This window comes from Sciurus carolinensis, chromosome 6 (genome assembly GCF_902686445.1).
Source record: "Sciurus carolinensis chromosome 6, mSciCar1.2, whole genome shotgun sequence".
In the NCBI taxonomy this organism is placed as follows: Eukaryota; Metazoa; Chordata; class Mammalia; order Rodentia; family Sciuridae; genus Sciurus; species Sciurus carolinensis.
Genome location: NC_062218.1, coordinates 129,868,137 through 129,889,019, shown reverse-complemented (window position 1 = coordinate 129,889,019; position 20,883 = coordinate 129,868,137). Strand labels below are relative to the sequence as shown.

Genomic DNA, 20,883 nt, shown 5'->3' with positions numbered 1-20,883 from the left:
GCTGGAAGGTGAAGCCCCTACACTCTTTCTTCTCCAATACTGGAAAGGGCTGCAATACACTCCTGTTTGAATAGGAAGTGTCAGCCCTGTTTACAGTAACACCTGACCCTTCAGAAATATTTGGACCTCCAAAGCCCAATACTTTGAGGGACTCATGGGAATTTGCCTCTCCTTCCCTAGTCCTAAACTCCCTGCTCTTCCACCAAAAAGCCTTCAGGAGAAGAGTTGAAAAATATTCAGTAATGGTAGAGGATTAAGTGAGTGAGGTAGCAGTCATCTCATTTTACAGATGAAAAACTGAAGCTGAGGATTTAAGTTGCTTTTCTGCACTAGCAGTCAAATTGGATCTGAATCTGGATCCATAAGACCTTTCTGTCTTTCAGACCCTTATTGCTTTCCTACCATTGTCACATTAGGATGTCACTGGGAATCTCAGGATCTGAGTCCTAGGCTTAACCCACACACCTAGTCATGACAGATGCAGTAGAGGTAGCCTCTGTATTGAGGTAGGTGTGCCTGACACTTTTGTCTCTGGACACAACTTAAGTGCTCTCTTTGTTCCTTTTGGCACCCAGAAAGAATTGTGAGCTTTTCTTGACCCATCCCCTGCCTCTGACTTTGCCTCCACAAAAGGAAAGGGCTAGGGATGCAGCTCAGTGGTAGAGCCCTTGCCTAACATGCACAAGGCTCTGAGTTCAGTCCCCAGTACACAAAAGTGGTAAGGGGGGGCTCCAATGTCTCAGTGAAAACCCTAGGCAAAAGTTACTTGGTTTCCCAAGGAAAATAAGAACTGTGAGGAGTCATCAGGAAATGAGGCCAGCCAGGTGGCTCCAGAAAGAACCAGGTGTCTTGACACCTAGTCCACACAGCAGGGAAGGGGGCTGAGTGTGATTCACAGTGCATTGATTTTATTTACAGATCAAAAGCCACTTAAATAATCTGTAGACACAAGTGCTGTCCAGGGCAGAAGCCTGGGATCCAGATCAGCCCTTAGCCCTCTTATGCCCACAGTAAGCCCAATGTTGCCTCCATTCCACGGGCCAGCACAGGCAGGTGCCACCTCTGCTGCCATGGGGACCTGGGGTAGCTCAGACATTGGACCACCCAAGCCCTTACAAGAGCTGGGTCTAGTGCCTCTAGGGAGTTCCTTTTATTCCCCCAGGCCAGGTGAGTGGTGACTCAATGATGACAACAGCTGTAGAAGTAGGGATTTGCCTTCTGGCCCAGATCCACGCCCTTGTCCTCTGCCAAAGAGAGAAGTGGCAATTCAGCACCATTCTGGTGGTGGGGAATCAGGTAACTCACGAAGAGGGCTAGAGGCCTAGAGGAAGTCTCCATAAAGGCTGGGGAAGCACACACCTGTCATCACCTGGAAGGCTGCCACACTGACGTAATCCTCTGCCACTTTCTGGAAGAGCTCGTCTGGCAGGAAAAGGATGATCAGTGAGGGCCTGATGCCAGCATCCCTGGGATCTCCCAGTGACCCAGCCCTCTGGGCTTTATCCTTCCTCTGGTAACCCATTCTTCTGCTGTGAGGCCCCAGGATGGCACTCACCCACACTCTGACCTGTCTTGCTGGATGTTTCAAAGAGCTGAGCTTTGATATCTGCAAAGAGAAGTGACTTAAGACTTCATGCCCAATAATTAGGTCAAAAGAAACAAGGGAATGCTAGCAGTTGAGGGTGTCTCCTAGACTGCACAGGTTCAGGCTTTTTGCCCTCCTACCACACCTTGCCATGGCAGCCAAGGTAGTCCCTGTTTCTTATAACCCACACAAGCAGCCACCCCACCCCATCCCCCAAGAGCTGAGGAGCAGCTACTGTCTGCATAGTCCTGGACATCGTGGAAGTCCACACGGCGGCGCCGCCGGTCTTCCTCCAGCAGGTCACTCTTGGTGCCACACAGGTAGATTTGACAACCCTGGAGCAGAAGACAAAACCAGGATCACTTCCCCAGACAGTCCCAGCCCCTGGTCTTTTGGTGAGGTCTAGCCACATACCTCCTCTAGGCTGCGCAACTCTTTCACCCAGAACTTTGCTCTCTCAAAGCTGCTGCTGTCAGTGAGGTCTTGGTATGGAGCATGCAGGAGACACAAGCACGGATCAAGGACTGTTCTGAGGCCAGCCGGTCTGTCGCCCAACCCTCGCTCAAAGAACAGCCCAGAACCTCCATACCGTAGCAAACGATGGCAGCTTTAGCACCGCGATAGTAGATTCTGCTCATGGCCTCATACCGCTCAGAGCCTGCTGTGTCCTGAAAGGCAGTAGGAAGCTCAACCCTGGCCTGAGTTACTGGGCTACTTCCCAAGACTGCCTAATGTCCTCCAGACCCCCACTTTCCAGATGAGGAAACTGGGGTCTGGAGAAGAGAATGGCCTCTATGAGGCCCCCAGGATCAGGAATTAGGCCTCCTCAGCAATGGGTTTCCCCAATAGCAAATGCCCACGGGACTTACCCAAATACCCAAAGTCACTGTCCGGTCTCCAACCGACATCACTTTGGCCACGAAAGCAGCCCCGATAGTCTGCAACGAAGGGGAAGAGATCAGGGCCGTGGATGCAGGCTGGCTCCTTCCTACTCCGTGCCGGGCCGGGAGGTTACACTCACGTTCTGATAGGGGCCCACCAGGAAGCGGTCGTGCACGTATCGTTCCACCAAGCTTGTCTTGCCCACGTACTCCTTGCCCAACATAACCACCTTGACGTCCACGCGCTGCCCGCTCATGCTCCCCGGGCAGCCTCACCCACGTAAGGGTCGCTCCGTCCAGCCTCAGTCCCCGACCCCAAGCGTCTCGCACCTCGACAGCGCCCCTGAATGGCCCGGCCAAATCGGCCCCGGGCGCCGAGTGTCCCTCCAAGACACCCAAGAGCCGTGGCGGCCTGGGAGCGCGCGGGCGGCGCCCTCCAAGGCGCCGCGCGCCGCTGTGCAGCTAGTCGCTCGTCACTCTTTGGCCTTCCCGCTCGCTCCCTCGCCTGCCCGAGCACCTTGGGCTCCGCTGCTGCCCAGTCTCTGATTCCGCCCAGATTCACAGCCTAACTTGGGGTCTCCCACAACCCCTTTCCAACCCGCAGCACCGCGTCTCCCGCGGGAGGGGGCGGAAGGGGGCGGGGTCGCCAGGTCACGTGGCACGGGCCGGAAGCGGTGAAACTGTGCTGCGGCGCCGGAAGTGGTGCGCGGCGGTACAATCCCTCATGGCGGCAGCAGCAGCGACTTGGGTGCGGCGCAGTGGTGACTGAGTTGTGATCCTGGCGGGCGTGCGCCGAGCCCCGGCCCGGCCTCCGCGTGCCCCCCGGGCTCTGCACCCCTGATGCTGCGCGGGTGCTGAGCCCGCCCCGGCCGGGACGATGGTGAAGTATTTCCTGGGCCAGAGCGTGCTCCGAAGTTCCTGGGACCAAGTGTTCGCTGCCTTCTGGCAGCGGTACCCGAATCCCTATAGGTACGTGGCCCAGGGAAAAGCAGACCTCCTTCTCACCTCGCTATTTGGAGATCAGAGTGTGGGCAGCCCCTCAGTAATGGGACCAAGAAAGACTACTTCGAGTCTGACGTGAGGGATCCCCGGAACCGTGGCTGTTTTTAGGGTACGGAGATCTTATCGGGGAAGCGGCCAGGCCAGGCCTGCAAGATCCTGGAAGAAGACTGGTCCTGGGTGGTGATTTACTTGAAGCCCTAGTCTAAGGTTCTCTTCTCAGAGTGTTGAGACAAGGAAGAGGCGGCAGCACAGTAATTGGGAGGGAACTTGGGGTTGGAAATCCGGGCATTTGCCAAACCTGAAGCCAGCCCCGCTGGAAAGCCCAGGAATTCAGGTCAGGGAGGAGGTAGGAGTTGGAATTTGCCCTGGGATAGGTTCAAGGTACTCTTAGTTCTGAACTACAGTACAGATCATTCTGCAGGATTGCAGGAAGATAAGGCAGAGAGGCTCCCAACAGGAACCCTGATAGATGGTCTGTCAGGGGTAGTTTTCTAAGGGTCTGCATCACTAACACCTGCAGCAAACATGTCTTAACGGAAGACATAGTACACCGGGAGGTGACCCCTGACCAGAAGCTCCTGTCCCGGAGACTCCTGACCAAGACCAACAGGATGCCCCGCTGGGCAGAGCGACTGTTTCCTGCCAACGTTGCTCACTCGGTGTACATCCTGGAGGACTCTGTTGTGGACCCACAAAATCAGACCATGACCACCTTCACCTGGAACATCAACCACGCCCGGCTGATGGTGAGACTGTTCTTGGTCCCCCCAAAAGTAGACTGCTCCTCAGGTACCTGGCTAGAGTCATGAGGGAACTTCTGTGGCCTGAGCCATGTCTGGGTTACTGAAGAGCAATGACTACGTGGTACAACCTCAGATTATCTTTATTTCAGCTGGTCAGCCTCTCTGGACCTGTTCTTTGACTCATTCATGAGGGAGGGAGGTGCCCATTTTACAGAGTTGTTGTAGGTACTAAACACAAACTTTTATGTCATGTGTGACACACGTGTGGGTTGGGCCCACAGAAGTGATGTTGAGGGAGGAATTTTTCACATGGGCGTCTGTTAAGCCCAATGGTGCCTTGGATGTGCTTCAGCAATTGAAGTTCTAAGCCCCTTACCCCACTTTGGAGGCGTTTCCACATTTACCTGTCTCATGTAAAGGGATTTCTGCCTGAGATTTGGGGGAATGGAGTTCCACATACCTCTAAAAAGCTTGAAAACCCATGATTAAAGGAACATCCCAGTGCATCTTCTTACATGTGAATACCCTGCAAACTATAAGAAAATTATTCTTCTCCACTTATTGTCATGATACCTTTGAGAGGTGGATATTACTCACTTGTGCCAAGATAGAAGTGAGGTTCAGAGGGGGAATGTATCCTGCAATGTCACAGAGTTGAGTGGCCACCTTCCTCTGCCCAGTGCTATTGAAAGTCATCTCACGTGACTGCATGAGGGCACTTCTTGGTAAAGTACCAAAACAGTGATCCATTCATGAGAAGTGTCATTAAGTATTCTTCTGGAAGTAGCAATCCACTTTCTCCTTTCTGTTAATGAAAACTATGATGACTGTAAGACATCTATTTTTATTTGGACTGTCAGAAAGCTCAAGAACTGTAGTGGGTGAGTAAAGTCTGAGTAAAAACACTGTATATATCTAGATATAAAGGCTTCAAACAGTCCAGGGTCCTAGTATAGAAAGTCCTCTACTGCTCCCACGAGACCTTCTGCCTTATAGTTTTTTTAAGGGTCAGGAAAGGGTTTTAGAGGGTAAAATGGTGTTGTGGATGCAATAACCGAAAGGAATGGGTTTTCATTTCATTGCTTCCTTTTTTGAAAAGAGGCAGGACTTCAGGTAAGTGTGGTGGCACATGATTTTAGTTCCACCTATTCAGGAGGCTAAGGTGGGAGGATCACTGGAGCCCGAGAGTTTAGGGCCAACCTGGGCAATATAACAAAGAGGCAGGGAATCAAGTCTGTGTGTAGGTTGGTAAAGCAAAAGATGCCCCTAAAATGTGGTTGTCCTCACAGGTGGTGGAGGAACGATGTGTTTACCGTGTGAACTCTGACAACAGTGGCTGGACCGAAATCCGTCGGGAAGCCTGGGTCTCCTCTAGTTTATTTGGTGTCTCTAGAGCTGTCCAGGTAAGGAATGTGGTGGGGTTTCTAGGACCTGGGGCTGTTGGCATGGGTGGGGTCAGTCCTTCCCACCTCAATCTTTTGCCAGGAATTTGGTCTCGCCCGGTTCAAAAGCAATGTGACCAAGACTATGAAGGGTTTTGAATACATCTTGGCCAAGCTGCAAGGTGAGAACTCTGGGCAGTGCTTGGGAGGACCTCACCAGGAGAGGCTAGGTCAGGTCCTAGCTCAGCCTGGCTCGCATAGACCCTGAACCAGTCATTACCCTGCTCTGAGCCTGGGACTTAGTCTGTACCAGGTGGCAAATGCCACTTTTCCAAAGGGGTCAGGCCTATCCTACACGACTGGCATGGTTGGGGAATGTGACTGGGTGGGGCCTGTAGGTGCCATCTGAAGCTAGTCTCCTGCCCTTTACTCTAGGTGAGGCCCCTTCCAAAACACTTGTTGAGACAGCCAAGGAAGCCAAGGAGAAGGCAAAGGAGACAGCACTGGCAGCTACAGAGAAGGCCAAGGACCTTGCCAGCAAGGCTGCCACCAAGCAGCAGCAGCAGCAGCAGCAGCAGTTTGTGTAGCCAGCCTGGGCCCCTGCCACTGCCACAGCCCACTAGACACCCGTGGGCTCCCTCTGCCCCCTCTTTCATTGTACTTTATTATTAAAAATCAACTTCTAGCCCTCTCTGCTGTCTGGGTGGTGGGTTGGGGGCAGGTGTCCTGTTCAGCACTGCAGTACACCAGACACATGTCTGAGCCCAGCTGGTTTATTCTCCCATTGGGCAGCTGATGACAGGCACAAAGTGGTACAAAGGTGTGGGGACTTGTTTAAGGTCACCAGCAGTATGCAGGTGAAGTGTTGATAAACAATAGACTGTAAGCTCCAAGAGGGCAGGATTCTTTGTTTTGTTTTGATGTGTCCCAAATACCTGGAAGAATATCTAGCACATAATAGACACTCAATAAATATTTGTTGAATTCAATCAGCCCCAGCTCTGGAGTCAGAAAGCTTTAGTTTGGATCTTGACTCCATTGTTTCCTGGCTTTGGAACTCAGGCAAGTCACATCACAGGCCTCAGTGCCACCACCCTTAAATCTCAGACAGAACAGCCTCCAGGTTGTGGGGATCAAGTGTACCACTCAGCCTGGTGGTGGCAGCTGCTGATTTTATTTCCTCTTTTCCAGTTGTGGCTGTGACTTCCTCCATTTTTATCAAGCAAGACTGGACAGAGGAAATTATGAAAGACATTTTTAATGAAAATACTGTACAGTACATGTAGGGCAAAGGCCAGGGGCCTTGTCCAGGAAGGAACAAGAGGATCCAAGAGGCTTCCTGCTCCTGCTGGAGCAACAGAGCCAAGTGCTACCAAAATGCCTGGAAAGGCAGCCCAGGCACTGCCTGCCTTACAGGGCTCTGGGATGGTCTAGGTGCCTCTTCCCACCAGGTGGGGGACTGCCTGGCAACTAGTAGCAGGTTACCTGGAGTACCTGTTCCCACACAAGGGTCCTTGTAGTCCATTCCAACTGATGCCTCTGAGCAGCCCTCGAGGCTTGGAGAGGGTTCCTGCCTGGTGGGCTCAGCCCAGTGTGAGCAGAAGGCAGTCAGGGCCGTGAGCATCATAGCCAGTCACAGGTGCTGTGGGAGTAGCTGTGCTCCTGGCCTGCACTGAAGCCCCGCAGCAGCTCGGCCTCGCCCCCAAACACCAGGCTCTCCACATCCACCTCCAGCTCCTCTGCACAAGGAGGGTTCCAGTCAAAAGCCCTGGCCCACCCAGGCTGCCCAGGGCCTTTCAGCTTCAGGACACTCACCTTGGTCCGAATCTGAGCGCTCAGAGGAGAGGCCTGAAGAGTCCAGACTGTCAGCTCGCAGCCGCTCACCTGCTCCTGGCAGTCCCCGGAGCTGCTCCAGCTGCCGCTGCAGGCTCTGCTGCTTGCTGCGCAGCTTCTCCTTGAGCCGCCGAGCCCTCAGCTCCTGTTCCTCCAGCTTCTGCAGAGCCGTAGGAGCAGAAGCTGAGGTCAGCTGCCCAGGACTTGGGCTTTGCCCCTGAGCCACTTCGCAATGGGCTGTGGCCACATGGTGCCTCTGCCTACTCCAGACAGGCTGGCACATAAATTTGGGCCCCAGAGGGTTGCTGAACATCCTCCAGAAAGCAGCCCCCTCCTGTACTTCACCCATATATGCCCTTGTCTAGGTGGGCATGGCATGGGAGACACCATAATATCAAACACACTGGGGGGCTGGCAAATGCATACTCACTCAAGGAGGCAGCCACCTCCCGGTTCCAGCCAATTGCTGCCACATGGCAACAGGCCCAGCACTGCCAGATCTCCCCATTTCTTTAAGACAAGCTGGAAAGCCAGATTTTTCATGTCAAATGTCCTTTGAAATGTTGCCAACTAATTTAAATTGTTAGAAAACTTCAGACTAAACAAAGCTACCCATTTGTAAATCTTGGTCAGGATTCTCCAGGGGCTCTAAGACTCCAGCATAAACCTCCTCCCCTTATCCCTACCTGAATTTTGCTAGCTCTAAAGTTCAGAATCTGGAAGTCCAAGGGCACAGCCCTCAGTGGGCAGAAGACTAGATTTAGTCATTTACCAATAAGGGGAGAATAGGCCAAGGAGGTCTGGAGAAGGTATAGAAGGATGAGTAGGAACTAACCAAAGATGGGGGAGGGGAGACACTAAGGCAGAGGGAGCCTGGCAAGCATGGAAAGTTCAACTTTTTCAGTACGGGATTGGAGAGAGACTAGTCCAAAAAAGCAGTCATGATAAGGCCTGGGTTGGACAGGGTCTTGAGAGTTACAGGAAGTAAGGAACTGAGGCTTTGTCCTGTTGGGATCCCAGTCAAGATTTTTAGCTGGAGATGGGTCTGGGCACATATGTGTATGCCCAAGATCATTCTAGGGCAAAGAGGAAGCAGGGAGACCAGAGAGGAGGGTGGTATACATTAGTCCAGAAGAGGGGTGATGAGACTTCAAAGATGGAATGATTCCCAGGTCCTACCCATGGACACATCATTCACCAAGAAACTAGGTCAAGTAAGTACCATGTGGGAAACCAGGACCCATTAGCCAATCAGAGTATTACTCAGCCACAAAGAGGGTTCTAACAGGCACTTATGAGACAGTGTGAATACCTCTCATGTCTGGGACTTATTTGCTGGATGGCACATGGATCTGTCTCTGCCACAGTGTCCAGTGCCTACAAAAGGGCCTGGCAGAGCAGATAATAAATATCTGTTGAAGAAAAGAATGCAAGTCAGGGGGTCTGGGCCTAGATCTGACTTTCATCAGCACATAGCTTTCTCTTCACCTGTCAAAAGGGCCAGGAGGGTAGGAAAAACTCTCTTGTTTCCAAGGCTGCTTCTAATATGGGCAGCCCTGGGGCTGCCTGGGCCTCTGCACCTGCACACCCACTCCTGTCCACCAGGGGGCGGGAAGCTCAGCTCAGGCAGTAGCAAGGGTCCTAGGAGGTGCCGTGACTAGCTCCTCTCAATCCTTTCCCCCTCCTGAATTCTGGAGTGGATGCCTCCTGGGGTGGCATTCGGATAGATGGCCTAGAACAGGAGGCCTTGAAGGATGGGAACAGGGGAGAGTGGGGACCAGCTCTCTACAATCTAAGGGACCATTACATATGATTTATCAGAGAATCTTTAAAACAGCAATCCCCTCCCCACCAGAGGAGGAAGCAGAAGTCCAGACACAAGCCAAGTGACTTGCCCAAGGTCTGGAGAGGCTGGGATATAAGTAATAATAGCTGTAACAACAGCAATGAACATTCGCAGGGTGAATTCACTGAAGCCTCAGAATAACTCTCTGAGCTATTTTTTGCTTTCCTTCCCATTTAATAGATTAGAAAACTAAAATCACAGAGAACTGTCCCAAGTTACACAGTTGGACTACATGGGGGTCCTTTTCCCTGGTTCCACCCAGGCCTCCCATGCCACACCTGGGGACAACAGGGTGCCCCCCTCCACTTACCTGAATGTGTATCCTGGCCCTGCGCAGCAGGTTCAGTGTGGTATATCGGGCACAGTCAGTCCCCAGAGGCATCTGCTGCTTCAGTTGCTCCAGGCACCGCTTCAGCTGGGCCCTCCTGTGGGGGAAGGGGTCTGGAGGGCAGTGCCAGCCCCACCTCACCAGCCGGAGGGATAGCAGGGGGAAGGTAGGGCCAGACAGGTGGTTCCTGGGACCTGGTGCTGTCAGGGTTGGGGTGGGACTCACCTACGCTTCTCCAGCTCATTGTGCACAGACCTGTCAATGCCAGGGAGGATGAGTGTCAACTATAGCCCACACCCTTAGCCCAGGGACCCCTGTGGCTCAAAATCTACAAATGTCTGCCTCAGTCAACCCTCCTATGGGGATCTTGGTCTGGTCTTTGGCACCAGAGCCCCCAGGTAGGGGTGAGAGGAATCAGAGATAACAGACAAATGCTGAGGGGCCTGCTGAGTTGGTTGTGGGGGTCCAAACAAGGTTCCCCTGCCAGTCAAGCAAGAAAGGTTTCCTAAACAGAGATGACAGCTGAACAGAGCACAAAATGGAAGTTTCCCAGAGGATAATGGAGGGAAAGGCATTCAACTGGAGGGAACAGCATATGCAAAGTGTTGGAGCACAATAGAAAAGAAATAAGCCTGTGGAGGAGAGGGAGTGGTTTGATTTGATGCATGGAGTATAAGCGTGTGAGTGGAAACAGGACCCAGAACTGTCTTGTTCACAGTTCCTGTCACATCAGAGGTGCTGAAGAAGTGTCCTTGAATTAACAAAAAGGTGTGTTTGGGGAGGGACAGATGGCAAGAAGGGTTTGAATGCTTCCCAGAGCAGGGTACCTAGCCCATAAGCTGCAAACAAGGAGGAAATGAGCAGAGGAAGGGCTGAAGGAGGACAGCACCCATCCAACCTCCCTACACCACCACCCTCGCTTGTACCCTCCTTACCGCCCACTGTCCAGAGCACCAGGACCTTGCGGGTGTCGCTTCTTCCTCCTATGGATGGGGCCCGGACTGCGATGTGGGAACAGGGATGCGTAGCCATGCTCTGCCTCTGCCAGAGAGAGGCAGAGCCCGTCTGTGTCAGGCTAGGACTGGACCTGGTCCCTGGCATACCAGGTCAAGGAAGGGTTTCTGGCACCAGGACCATTTCTCCAACCCCTCCCTCCCCGACCGCCCACGAACTCCTCTGAGTTGAGGGTGGATCACTGCCTAGTTGCCGTGCGTCGTTCAAGTTGTGAGCCAAGGCGTCCAGGCCCATGTCAGTGAGGTCGCCTCCAGGAATCTAGTCCAGAGTTCTTCCTCACCTCTTTCGCGGCGCTCCAGGAACTCAGCGGCCTGCAGCAGGACCTGGATGTTGCTGGCCACGGGTTCCATGTCGGCGACAGCTGGTGGCGGGCGGGCCTAAGGTGCTAGCCAGAGCTGCAGCAGCACCACTTTTGTTACAATGTAACTGACACAGGGCAACAAACACAGGAGCTCGGCCCCGCCCACAGGATGCCCCGCCCTTGGGAACACCCAGTCATCGGCCCCGCCCCCTTGGAAAACTCCCACCCTCTGCGAACCCGCCTGCCCACAAGTGGCCTGGGACGCTCGCGGGGCAGGTGCCGAAGCCGTCTCCAGGCCTGGCCGGTGGGTCAACCCCTGGGCTGGCTGCTGTGTCTTGCTCTCTTATCTCAGCGACCCCGCCGGTTCCTTGGCGTTTGGAGGCCTTTACCAGCCCCGTGCAGGTAAAGAGCCCTCACACACAGAACGGCGCTGTAGGGGCCAATCGGTCCCCAGGAGGCCCGGGCTCTCGCTGCACGTGGGCGCCGCTGGGGCTGGGCCGGCCGGGAGCCGCTAGCCCATTCGCTTGTTTCTGGCCTAGGATCGCTGTCGTCATCTTCTGGGTGGGACTCGGGAGCCTCTGAGGCACGATTGGCTGTCACGCGGCCCTGCCCTCTCCCGCTGCTGGTCAACACGTTCCGGCGGGAAAACAAGCAGGTTTCAAATTTGAAAACCCAGGCGATGGGGGCGGGGTTGAGCGGGAACGAGGCTGAGCTGCGCAGGCGCTGTTGGAGGCGGAGCGAACCCGGCTCCTGCTCTCGTTAACTGTTCCTGTGCCTTCCTGCGGTCTGCATCCCAAGGTCCTAGGCGGGGCCTCAGCTTCCTATCGTGTCGAATGGGAATAATCTGCCGGCTCCCCCTCTTCGACTGCAGGGAAGCTATGTTGCCACGAAAAGTCAATAGAATCAAAGCTTCCCAAGCCAGGCCATATACTGGAAACTTGCCATCTGGCTTTTTTAGGGAACCCTGGGTTCTGGAGTCGACAGATTTGGGCTCCTCTCCTGTCACTGCTGACTCAATTGTGTGTGACACGGGGGCCCTGAGACAGTATTGTGGAAGGATCAAAGCCAATGCCTATACAGTACCAGGTATGAAGCGGCCACCCCTCTTTAAGACTAGGACCAGTACAACCACAGACTTCCTCCTCTCTGGTTGCCTTACTCAGAGTCCATGAGCCCTTTTTTTAAAACCCCCTTGGGTCTGGGTATTGAACCCAGGTTCTGAACCCAGGGTCAGGGCATGATAGGCAAGCGCTTTATCATTGAACTACTTTCCCATCCATTTTTAAATTTTATTTTTTGAGACAGGGTCTTGCTAAATTGCCAAGACTGGCCTCAAATTTGCAATACTCCTGCCTCAGCCTTCCAAGTAGCGGGGATTAGGGGTTGAAAATTCAGGAGTGTGCAGCCGCAGGGCTCATGAACTCTTCTGGAACGTGACTTTTTAACTTTCCCGGGTTGCTACTGTGCCTCCTAGGCACACCTACAGGACAGGAAGATGAGAACCACTGCAAACAGGGTGGGGCATTACTGCCAGGCATGAGCAAACCAAGAATAAAGAAGGGGGAGGGTAGTTTCTCCAAAAAGACTTATCCCTAGGTAAACACAGGCACCCATGAGTCAAGCCTCAGTTCCTTGGAGGTTCTCTAAGAGTCACTGCCATAGGAATCACCAATTGCTCAAGCCAAGAACTGCTGCCTGGGACCATACATCTACCCACCCACTGTCCATTCAGTACCAAATATTTGCTGAGTGGTTAAAGGATACCAGGCACTCTCCTGGTGGCAGTGGTTGGGAGAACACAACAGTGGGCTTTTGTAGAGCTCACAGGCTTGATGGAGAAAGAGACCAATTTACACACAAAGGTAGCAAAGGAAGAGTTCCAACTTCAGCAGGTCTTCTCTGGAAAACACAATGCTAGGGGCACACCTATAATATAAAACTGCTCCCACGCCCTTTATGCTGCAACCATTTCTCCCTCTCCTCTCTTATAACCTAGATAGTCAGTCTGTGAACATCCTAGTCACTTATTGGTCCACTAGTCTGCCTGCAAACCCCCTTCTCAGCAATTGGCCTGATCATTGTTAGCCCATGAAATTCCACTACTTAGGAGAAGCTCCTGCGCCTTTCTCTCTCTCTCTCTCTCTCTCTCCCCTCTCTCTCTCTCTCTCCCAGCCCTGAGAGCGGACGCTGTCGTCCACTTAATAAAAATCTCTGGTGTGAGTTCCCATGTCCGGAGTGCCTTTCTGGGTGCTATCGCTGGACTGACTCAGACTGGGCACCACAGAGAGTTTGCTTGCTCCCCTGGATTTAAGGATCTGAACTGCCTTGGGACCTGAACTGAGCTGCATTTTCTTATAACACCTAAGGAGCATTTTGACCTAATCAAGGAGGTGAGAGATATCAGTGTACAGTAAGGATACAAGAGAATACAGACAAAACAACATGTGCAAAAATCCCTGAGGCTCAAAGGAATGTGGCAGTTTGCAGACTGAAACAAGGCCCGTGGGCTACACAGAGCAAAGAACATGGTACAGGGCGACACTTGAGAGGCTAACTGGGCCCAGAAAGGGTTGATGGGTTCTATAATCAGTCATATCTGAAGAAAGCAGTCACAAGTCTTGTGAATGAGTTATCAGTTTTATTTCACTAAAAACAACATCTATACTGTGCAATTACAAAACTTCTAGTCAGACATCTGGCCCCAGGTGGCCCCACCTTGGAGTCTGGGCAGGATAGGGGCAAGGAGGTTCCCAGAGGAAAGTTCCCACCACGCTCAGAGAAGGAATAAGGCAAGGGAAATGAGGTAGAGGTTGCAGGGACATTAAGGAATTTTGACCTTCATCCTAGAAGCCCTGGGGAAGAGTCAAGTTAGGGAACAGTGTGCAAGCTGAGGTCAGCCTAGCCTCAGGCCTCCCATGAATATGGATCAAGGGCAGTCAGGAGCAATACCTTCCAGGGAAAATGACAGGTGCAGGGATGGGGCTTGGACCAACAAATCTCCTTTCCTAAGCCCTCCCATGCCCTTCTGGTCCACTTTGAGAAAATGTTAGAGCCAATGCCTTCTGGACCTGGGACCAACAGGAGGCCCGTGCCCCTGCCCCTCAGCAGAGACTAGTCTTAGAACCTCTGTCCTACCTCCCCAAGGTCCTGCACTGGGCTTTTGTAGAGCTCACAGGCTTGATGGAGAAAGAGATCAATTTACACACAAAGGTAGCAAAGGAAGAGTTCCAACTTCAGCAGGTCTTCTCTGGAAAACACAATGCTAGGGGCACACCTATAATATAAAACTGCTCCCACGCCCTTTATGCTGCAGCCTTTTCTCCCTCTCCCATCCTATAACCTAGATAGTCAGTCTCAACAATTGGGCTCAACAATGCAGCAGGAACACTGGTTGTCATAGTCAACACTACTGGGTTGCATGGGAAGGAAGAAGGGAACCCCCATGCGCTTATCCCAGTCAGGTCCCCCTAAAGTGGGCAGCCTACCCCTCCCTCACCATCCCTCCTACTTTTACCAACAGGATGCAGGAGATTTGTCCTGGTGACCCACCAGAACCTCCAACTGAGAGTAGCTACAGTCTCCTCCCTGCCCAGTCTCCTCCCTGAGCTGCCTGACCCCAGTCTCCCACATTATTCATCCTCTCCTCTACTCATACAGTAGTACTCTTTTGTCTTGGAGCTACACAGGTTATGCCCCTGTTGAAAGCCAGGTAATGGCTCCTCATCACCCTAAAGGAAAATTCAAGCTGGGCAGAACTACTCCTCCTGCCCTTGCCCATCTGCCTGCCTATGCCAACTGGGCTCAATAGTCACTTCCAGAAAGTTCCCAGGCTTCCCTCTTTCGTACATCCTCTTAAACAGTAGTAGTTGCTGGGAACAGTGGCACATACTTCCCAGCTACTTGGAGGCTAAGGCAGGAAGATCCTAAATTCAAGGCTAGTCTGGGAAATTTAGCAATATTCTGTCTCAAAACAAAATAAAAGCTGGGGATGCAGCTCAGTGGTACAGTGCTTGCCTAGCAGGCGTGAGGTTCTGGATTTGATCCCCAGCACCACACACACACACAAAAATGAATAAGAAGAAGAGGCCTTAACACAAATTCCCAGTGCTTTGGACTATCAATATCAGAATTATAACCTGCCAATATTATACCATCTTGCAGTATGGCAGTAGGTGTATTCTGAAATAAGAGTCAAAAAGTGCTGGCACATTACAGGGTTCCCTCAGTCATTAAGTAAGTCCAATCCATCATCATGTTGTCTAGTTAAAATGCCTCCTGAAGTGAGGCCACTCCTGTTTTCAGGCTTCTGTTCACATGTTTCAAGTTCCAAAAACAGGAGTGGTCTTAGCAGCACTTGGGTTTCCCTCAAGCATCTGGTCAGAGCTAAGAGACAACATCATGTCTTGCTGTAAGCATCTTTCAAGGTGTTACTGTAATACTGAATTTCCCTTATTGCATAGTCCATATCCTTTACCCTCAGCTTCTATTCCTCCTCTTCATTTGTACCCACACTTTTCCACCTTTAGAAGGGACATTAGTTCAGCCACTGTGCTGGCCTAGGTCGCCGGTAGTAATGCTCATCTCAGCAAGTACCTCCCCCCAAGTCCATCCTGTTCAAATAGAGTAAAGTCACCCAGCTACACAGTGAGCAGACTATCTCCATTACAAGACAACACATGCACTCACTATTGACCCAATTTTGGCAGATGAGGTGAAGACCCAACCATCAGGCCCTCAGAAATTCTGACATAAAGGGTTAAAGGTATGCAATCTTTTCCTTAGAAATCATCACTACTTCTGGTACCTGTAGTTTCAACCCTGATCCTCCGTTCCCTGTGTCAATTAAGACAAAAGAAGTTGAGGCGATGTGGGGGGAAAAGGAAAAAAAAGTATCATCATGCCAGCATCCTTTCCCACTTACTCTTTCCTAGGTCCTCTAAAAAAGCAGAGGCATGTTGAGTGTGTGCACACACTCATGAAGGCTTGTAACCAGTCCTTCAGGCCTTTAGCTCCCCTTATTTTAGTCAACAAATGTTTCCATCCTCTATTCCAGTTCTTCATCAAACCATTATTTTGAGGATACCTCTGCGCCCATGGTTGGACGTCATGGGCTGTAGAATATGTTCCGTGGTCTGAAACATGACCTGGCAGGTCAAATAGGTGCAGTATTTTCCATTCTGGACCTTTAACACTGGCATCTTCCAGAGGTAGGCTAAGCCGGGTGCAGAGGGACTGTCTACTCGTCGGAACCTCTGGGGCTACAGGCATTAGTTTGACTTACCAGATATGTGCAGGGCCTTCCCCCAGGAGTCTGTCCACAGCCATCTGCAGTTTCTGCCTCTCTTGTTGGCAGACAAAACAGTTCTTATTGACTGCAAGAAGAACATGCCTAGACACAGCCCCTATCTACATTGCTATAGCACCCCCACCATGTCTGTTCCTTTAATGGGCCCTTAGGTGACTTCCATGGAACATCCACTCCCTGATTCTGAACACCTTCCAATCCTGAAATGTGGTTCTTCTGTGGCATTAGCAAGACCTCCTGGGAGATTCCTATAGCAATTTACATAGAGCCAATTTCCTACAGAGCCAATGTGCCCTTCAGGCATCCTCTCAATAGATGGTTTTCCCACTGCCCCTGAGTGGGTGGAAGCCCAGACATGGGGCAAGCAGCTTGCAATTATGCCTACCAGGTTTGCTTGTTTCTGCTTTCTCTATCAGAGTGGCAGCCTTCCAGTCAGAAAGTTGTCTTCTCTCCCTGAAATAACCATCCATAAACCAAGCAGCTCTTTGTTGTTCAATAAGAGCTCTTCATAAGGCACTTCCCAAGCGGACCAAGTGGTCACAGAATCCAGAAGCTACTCAGGTGATTCCAAAGTGATTCCAGGGGAAAAGAGCTCAGGTCTACCTCCTTGCACACCCCAAGTGGCATCTTCTTGTATAAGCTGTTTCCATTATATTATGGACTCCTTCAGGCACTATCCTTATCTGAGCATTTTCCAACATCATCTGAGACATAATAAGTCTTTCAGGTTTCAAGGTTATTTTATATCTTTAAATCATACTGGCAATCTCAAAATCACTTTGTCTCTCAAATGGCAATGTTCTGGTCTAAAATCCCATAAATTGCCACTAGGTGACACTCATAGGCTTATACCTGTGCTCCACACAGGGCTTTTTTTTTTTTTTTTTTTTTTTTTTTTTTTTTTTTTTTTTTTTAATCTTTTTCTCTTTTTGTACTGGGGATTTAACCCAGATTGCTGTACCACCAAGCTATACCCCCAGCCCTTTGTAAAATATATTATTTAGAGACAGGGAGGGTCTCACTAATTTGCTTAGGGTCTTACTAAATTGCTGAGGCTGGCCTCTAACTTGTGATCCTCCTGCCTTAGCCTCTGGAGCTACTGGAATTAAGGTGTTCACCACCATCATGCCTGACTTTTGTGTGTGTGTATGTGTGTGTGTGTGTGTGTGTTTTGTAATTACTGGTGATTAAACCCAGGGTTTATTTCATCCTAATCCCCAGCCTCACACAGCGCTCTTGGAAAGCAAATTAATGATTTGCTTGGGCAATCTTACTGGCTCCCATCCAGAATGTCAAATCAATGTTGGCAGATAGGCAGATTTATTTGCCAGTCTAGATAGAGTAAATTTCCCCCAGGTCAACCCATATCTGTCTCCATAATACCTTCAGGTAAAAGAGATGTAACTGCTGTACATAGTCTGTCAGACCTTCCAATTTCCATTCCATCAAATATTGCATTCCTATATTCTCTCACTCCCATTAGGACTTCACAGGTAGGTTATGGAATCATAGCATGCAGGAGTCCCAAATGAAGTAATCCCAAAAAAGTCTCTTCTGCAGTCCCTTCTTCTCATGTCCCTATGGGCTTGAGTCTCCAGAGGGGATGGTTTTTATTGTTGTTGTTGTTGTTGTTGTTGTTGTTTTGGTACCAGGGATTGAACTCAGGGGCACTTAACCACTGAGCCACATCCCCAGCCCTTTTTTGTATTTTATTTAGATACAGGGTCTTGCTGAGCTGCTGAGGCTGGCTTTGAACTTGAGATCCTCCTGCCTCAGCCTCCTGAACCACTGGGATTATAGGCATGCACCACCAGTGGTGGTCATTATCTTAATGAGATTATGGGACCAATGCTCCAGGTGATTGCAGATCAACTTTCACCAAACTTTTAAAGTTTTTAACTTGCCTCCAAGCTTTTTAATTCCTCCAAAATAGGGGGAACAAAGCAGACCTGTTTAGGGCCCTTTGATCTTGCCTCTCATCAGTCCACCTGACTTCTAGGAGAGCTTGTTCTGACCCTTGGCTTTGAGCCCATCAGCACCTGCTCTATCCATCCCATTTCTTAACAGTGTCTTCAAGATGTCTGCACTGCTGGCTGGGTCCCTTGACTGCTCCCTTGTTTTTCCTCGTTCTCCTGTGAATAATTCTAACCATCTACCCTGTATGATGTTTCAGCATCATTTTCCCCTCTGATGGTGGCTGTTTTGGTTTGGATATGTGGTGTCCCCAAAACTTCATGTGTGAGACAATGCAAGAACTTAAATGATAAGATTATGAGTGCTCTGACTTAATCAGTGGATTGATGCACCCATATGGACTAATTGGGTGGCAAGAATAGACAGGTAGGCTGTGACTGGAGGAATTAGGTCACTGGGGGTGTGCCTTCGAGGTTTATATTTTGTCCCTGGTGAGCACAGAGCTCTCTCTGCTTCCTGGATGCCATGTCCTGAACTGCTTTCCTCCACCATGCCCTTTCCCTGTGATATTCTGCCTTACCTCTGGCCCAGAGCTGAGTTGGCCATCCATGGATTGAACCTCTGGAACCATAAGCCAAAATAAACTTTTCCTCTTCTACTTTGCTTTTGTCATGTCTTTTGGTCACAGTGACACACAGTTAACTAAAACAGTGGCTTTTTTTTTGGGGGGGTGCTGGGGATCGAACCCAGGGCCTGGTGCTTACAAGGCAAGCACTCTACCGCCTGAGCTATCTCCCCAGCCCCAAAACAGTGGCTTTAAGATAAGAAACTGTAGCTGGGCATTGTGGTACACACCTGTAATACCAGTAACTCAGGAGGTTGAGGCAAGAGGATTGCAAGTTTGAAGCCAGCTTCAGCAATTTAGCAAGACCTTAAGCAACTTAGTGAGACCCTGTCTCAAAAATAAAAAATAAAAATGACTGAGGGTGTGACTCAGTGGTAAAGCACCTCTGAGTTAAATCCCTAATACCAAATGAGTAAATAAATAATAAACAAACTAGTAGCTGTAGCTCAGAACAGCCATAATCCAGTCTTGGGCCAATCTCAGGATCTGTCCTAACATACTCTTTTGCTTTTATTTTGGTTTCTACAGATAACAGGATGATATATTTAGCTTGTTTCTTTTACTGTGCATTTCCTTATGCATCTAGTGAACTTACTACATAGCTACAGTCCCAAGCCATGATGAACCCATGGCCCTCCAGGAAGACTACTACACCCTGTCATCCAGTTCCTACAGGCAGAAGATGACTCACCTGTGAGACTGCCTTTCATATTCAAAGCAAGGAATCCAGAGCTTGGACCCCTAACCACCCAGCTTTCTTGGGGCCCTTCCACTCTGTTCCCTGCCCTAATCACTCTAGTACCAGAGACCAGAAAACTAGGGACCCCATCGCACACAGCCCACTGAAACTATTCAAGCTAAGCCCGCCCACCCTGCCCTACCAGTTCTTTCCTGAGAAAACCATGGAAAAGTCTCTTGCCCACACTTCCCCCCTCCTGCCCTCTGACCAATCCTGGTGTCACTGTGCGCGCTGGCAGTGTTGTTGGCATGGCAAACAGTGAACTGAGTGAAAACTTCCTCATGATGGTCATTTTTAAGTCTGGTGTCCCAGCATACCTGATGGAAACAAATCCTGGGGACCCTTAGAGCCACTAGCACTGTGAGCAGGGTGGTTTGGCTCCAGATGGAGGTGATATACCCTTAATCTACTCTTGGTTAACTGGGCTGTAATGGACCCCACAGGTAGCAGCCATAGCCTGGGAAAGTACCACTGACTCTCACAGTCCCTAACTCTTGATGGCTGCTGAATTGTGTTGTCACCAGGTGTTGCTATGAATTCCCATCCTAAAGAGTACAGCTTGAAAATCTGAGCCACCCCCACCCTGGAGCTGCTATATAATAAACAGAGTGTTGAGTGTCTGGGATTGAGCACTTTGGTGGAGCACACAAGGGCCGGGACAGCACCTGGGAATGTATAGGTGATTATCTACATCAGTTTCTTTTCTCTTACTCCCTCTCTCTCTCCCTCTCTGCCCCTCTCTTTTGGTACAGGGGATTGAACCCAGGGATGCTTAACTGTTGGGACTAATGACACGTTAACTAACTCAGGCTGACTCCTTACTCCCTGGCGAGGGAGCAAGATCAAGGCCCCAAAGTCAGTTTCAAAAGTTAATGGCGATAAATCAGACCAAAGTCGGGGATTGGTTAACAACAGTTCGGTGAACGTGATCAGCTCGTGCTTGCCATATAGTCCTATGGGACTCTCGCCTGCGTGAACCCCTGTGCCTTGCTGACCTTTAAGCTGATTGGTTCCCACCTAGCCTCCACCCTACATAAAAGCTGTGTGATTTCCTCAGTAAACGAGTTGCTGCTGTGACTGGTCTCCCTGACGAGTCTGATTGTCCTCTGCCCAGAGGGCTGCCTGCGGGTGGTCAGTCAGCCCTACCTATCCCGGTCTGGCCTTGTTGCTGGTCGAGAAGAGCAAGGGGCTTAAGACCCCAACACTTAACCACTGAGTCACATCCCCAGCCCTTTTAAAATATTTTATTTAGAGACAGGGTCTCTCTGAGTTGCTTAGGGCCTTGCTAAATTGCTGAGTCTGGCCTTGAACTCATGATCCTCCTGCTTCAGCCTCCCCAGCCACTGGGAATACAGGATCTGCCACTGCACCCAGCTATATCAATT

General features: G+C 50.7%; 3 protein-coding genes across 3 annotated transcripts; 1 reads left to right on the top strand and 2 right to left on the bottom strand.

Moving 5' to 3' along the window:
• Positions 1-886: 886 nt before the first annotated feature.
• Positions 887-3,415, bottom strand: Rab24 (RAB24, member RAS oncogene family). Its single transcript, XM_047556729.1, has 8 exons — positions 2,607-3,415; positions 2,455-2,523; positions 2,175-2,253; positions 2,000-2,067; positions 1,821-1,920; positions 1,556-1,606; positions 1,360-1,422; positions 887-1,244 (listed from the first exon to the last, which is right to left on the bottom strand). The coding sequence occupies exons 1-8, from the start codon at positions 2,721-2,723 to the stop codon at positions 1,180-1,182; spliced, it is 612 nt and encodes a 203-aa protein (XP_047412685.1). The 5' UTR covers positions 2,724-3,415; the 3' UTR covers positions 887-1,179.
• Positions 3,152-6,591, top strand: Prelid1 (PRELI domain containing 1). Its single transcript, XM_047556728.1, has 5 exons — positions 3,152-3,435; positions 3,989-4,214; positions 5,501-5,614; positions 5,697-5,775; positions 6,029-6,591. The coding sequence occupies exons 1-5, from the start codon at positions 3,344-3,346 to the stop codon at positions 6,178-6,180; spliced, it is 663 nt and encodes a 220-aa protein (XP_047412684.1). The 5' UTR covers positions 3,152-3,343; the 3' UTR covers positions 6,181-6,591.
• Positions 6,592-6,841: 250 nt separating this feature from the next.
• On the bottom strand, positions 6,842-11,101 carry Mxd3 (MAX dimerization protein 3). Its single transcript, XM_047556257.1, has 6 exons — positions 10,895-11,101; positions 10,536-10,641; positions 9,826-9,855; positions 9,583-9,697; positions 7,409-7,586; positions 6,842-7,332 (listed from the first exon to the last, which is right to left on the bottom strand). The coding sequence occupies exons 1-6, from the start codon at positions 10,962-10,964 to the stop codon at positions 7,217-7,219; spliced, it is 615 nt and encodes a 204-aa protein (XP_047412213.1). The 5' UTR covers positions 10,965-11,101; the 3' UTR covers positions 6,842-7,216.
• Positions 11,102-20,883: the final 9,782 nt, after the last annotated feature.

Coding starts and splice junctions, on each gene's coding strand:
- Mxd3 (XM_047556257.1), bottom strand. CDS start 10,964: ATGGAACCCGTGGCCAGCAACATCCAGGTCCTGCTGCAGGCCGCTGAG. Junction 10,642..10,894: donor CCTGGAGCGCCGCGAAAGAG/GTGAGGAAGAAC, acceptor TCTCTCTGGCAG/AGGCAGAGCATGGCTACGCA. Junction 9,698..9,825: donor AATGAGCTGGAGAAGCGTAG/GTGAGTCCCACC, acceptor CTTCCCCCACAG/GAGGGCCCAGCTGAAGCGGT.
- Prelid1 (XM_047556728.1), top strand. CDS start 3,344: ATGGTGAAGTATTTCCTGGGCCAGAGCGTGCTCCGAAGTTCCTGGGAC. Junction 4,215..5,500: donor TCAACCACGCCCGGCTGATG/GTGAGACTGTTC, acceptor TTGTCCTCACAG/GTGGTGGAGGAACGATGTGT. Junction 5,615..5,696: donor GTGTCTCTAGAGCTGTCCAG/GTAAGGAATGTG, acceptor ATCTTTTGCCAG/GAATTTGGTCTCGCCCGGTT.
- Rab24 (XM_047556729.1), bottom strand. CDS start 2,723: ATGAGCGGGCAGCGCGTGGACGTCAAGGTGGTTATGTTGGGCAAGGAG. Junction 2,068..2,174: donor AGCTGCCATCGTTTGCTACG/GTATGGAGGTTC, acceptor CTCCATACCAAG/ACCTCACTGACAGCAGCAGC. Junction 1,423..1,555: donor CAAGACAGGTCAGAGTGTGG/GTGAGTGCCATC, acceptor TTTTCCTGCCAG/ACGAGCTCTTCCAGAAAGTG.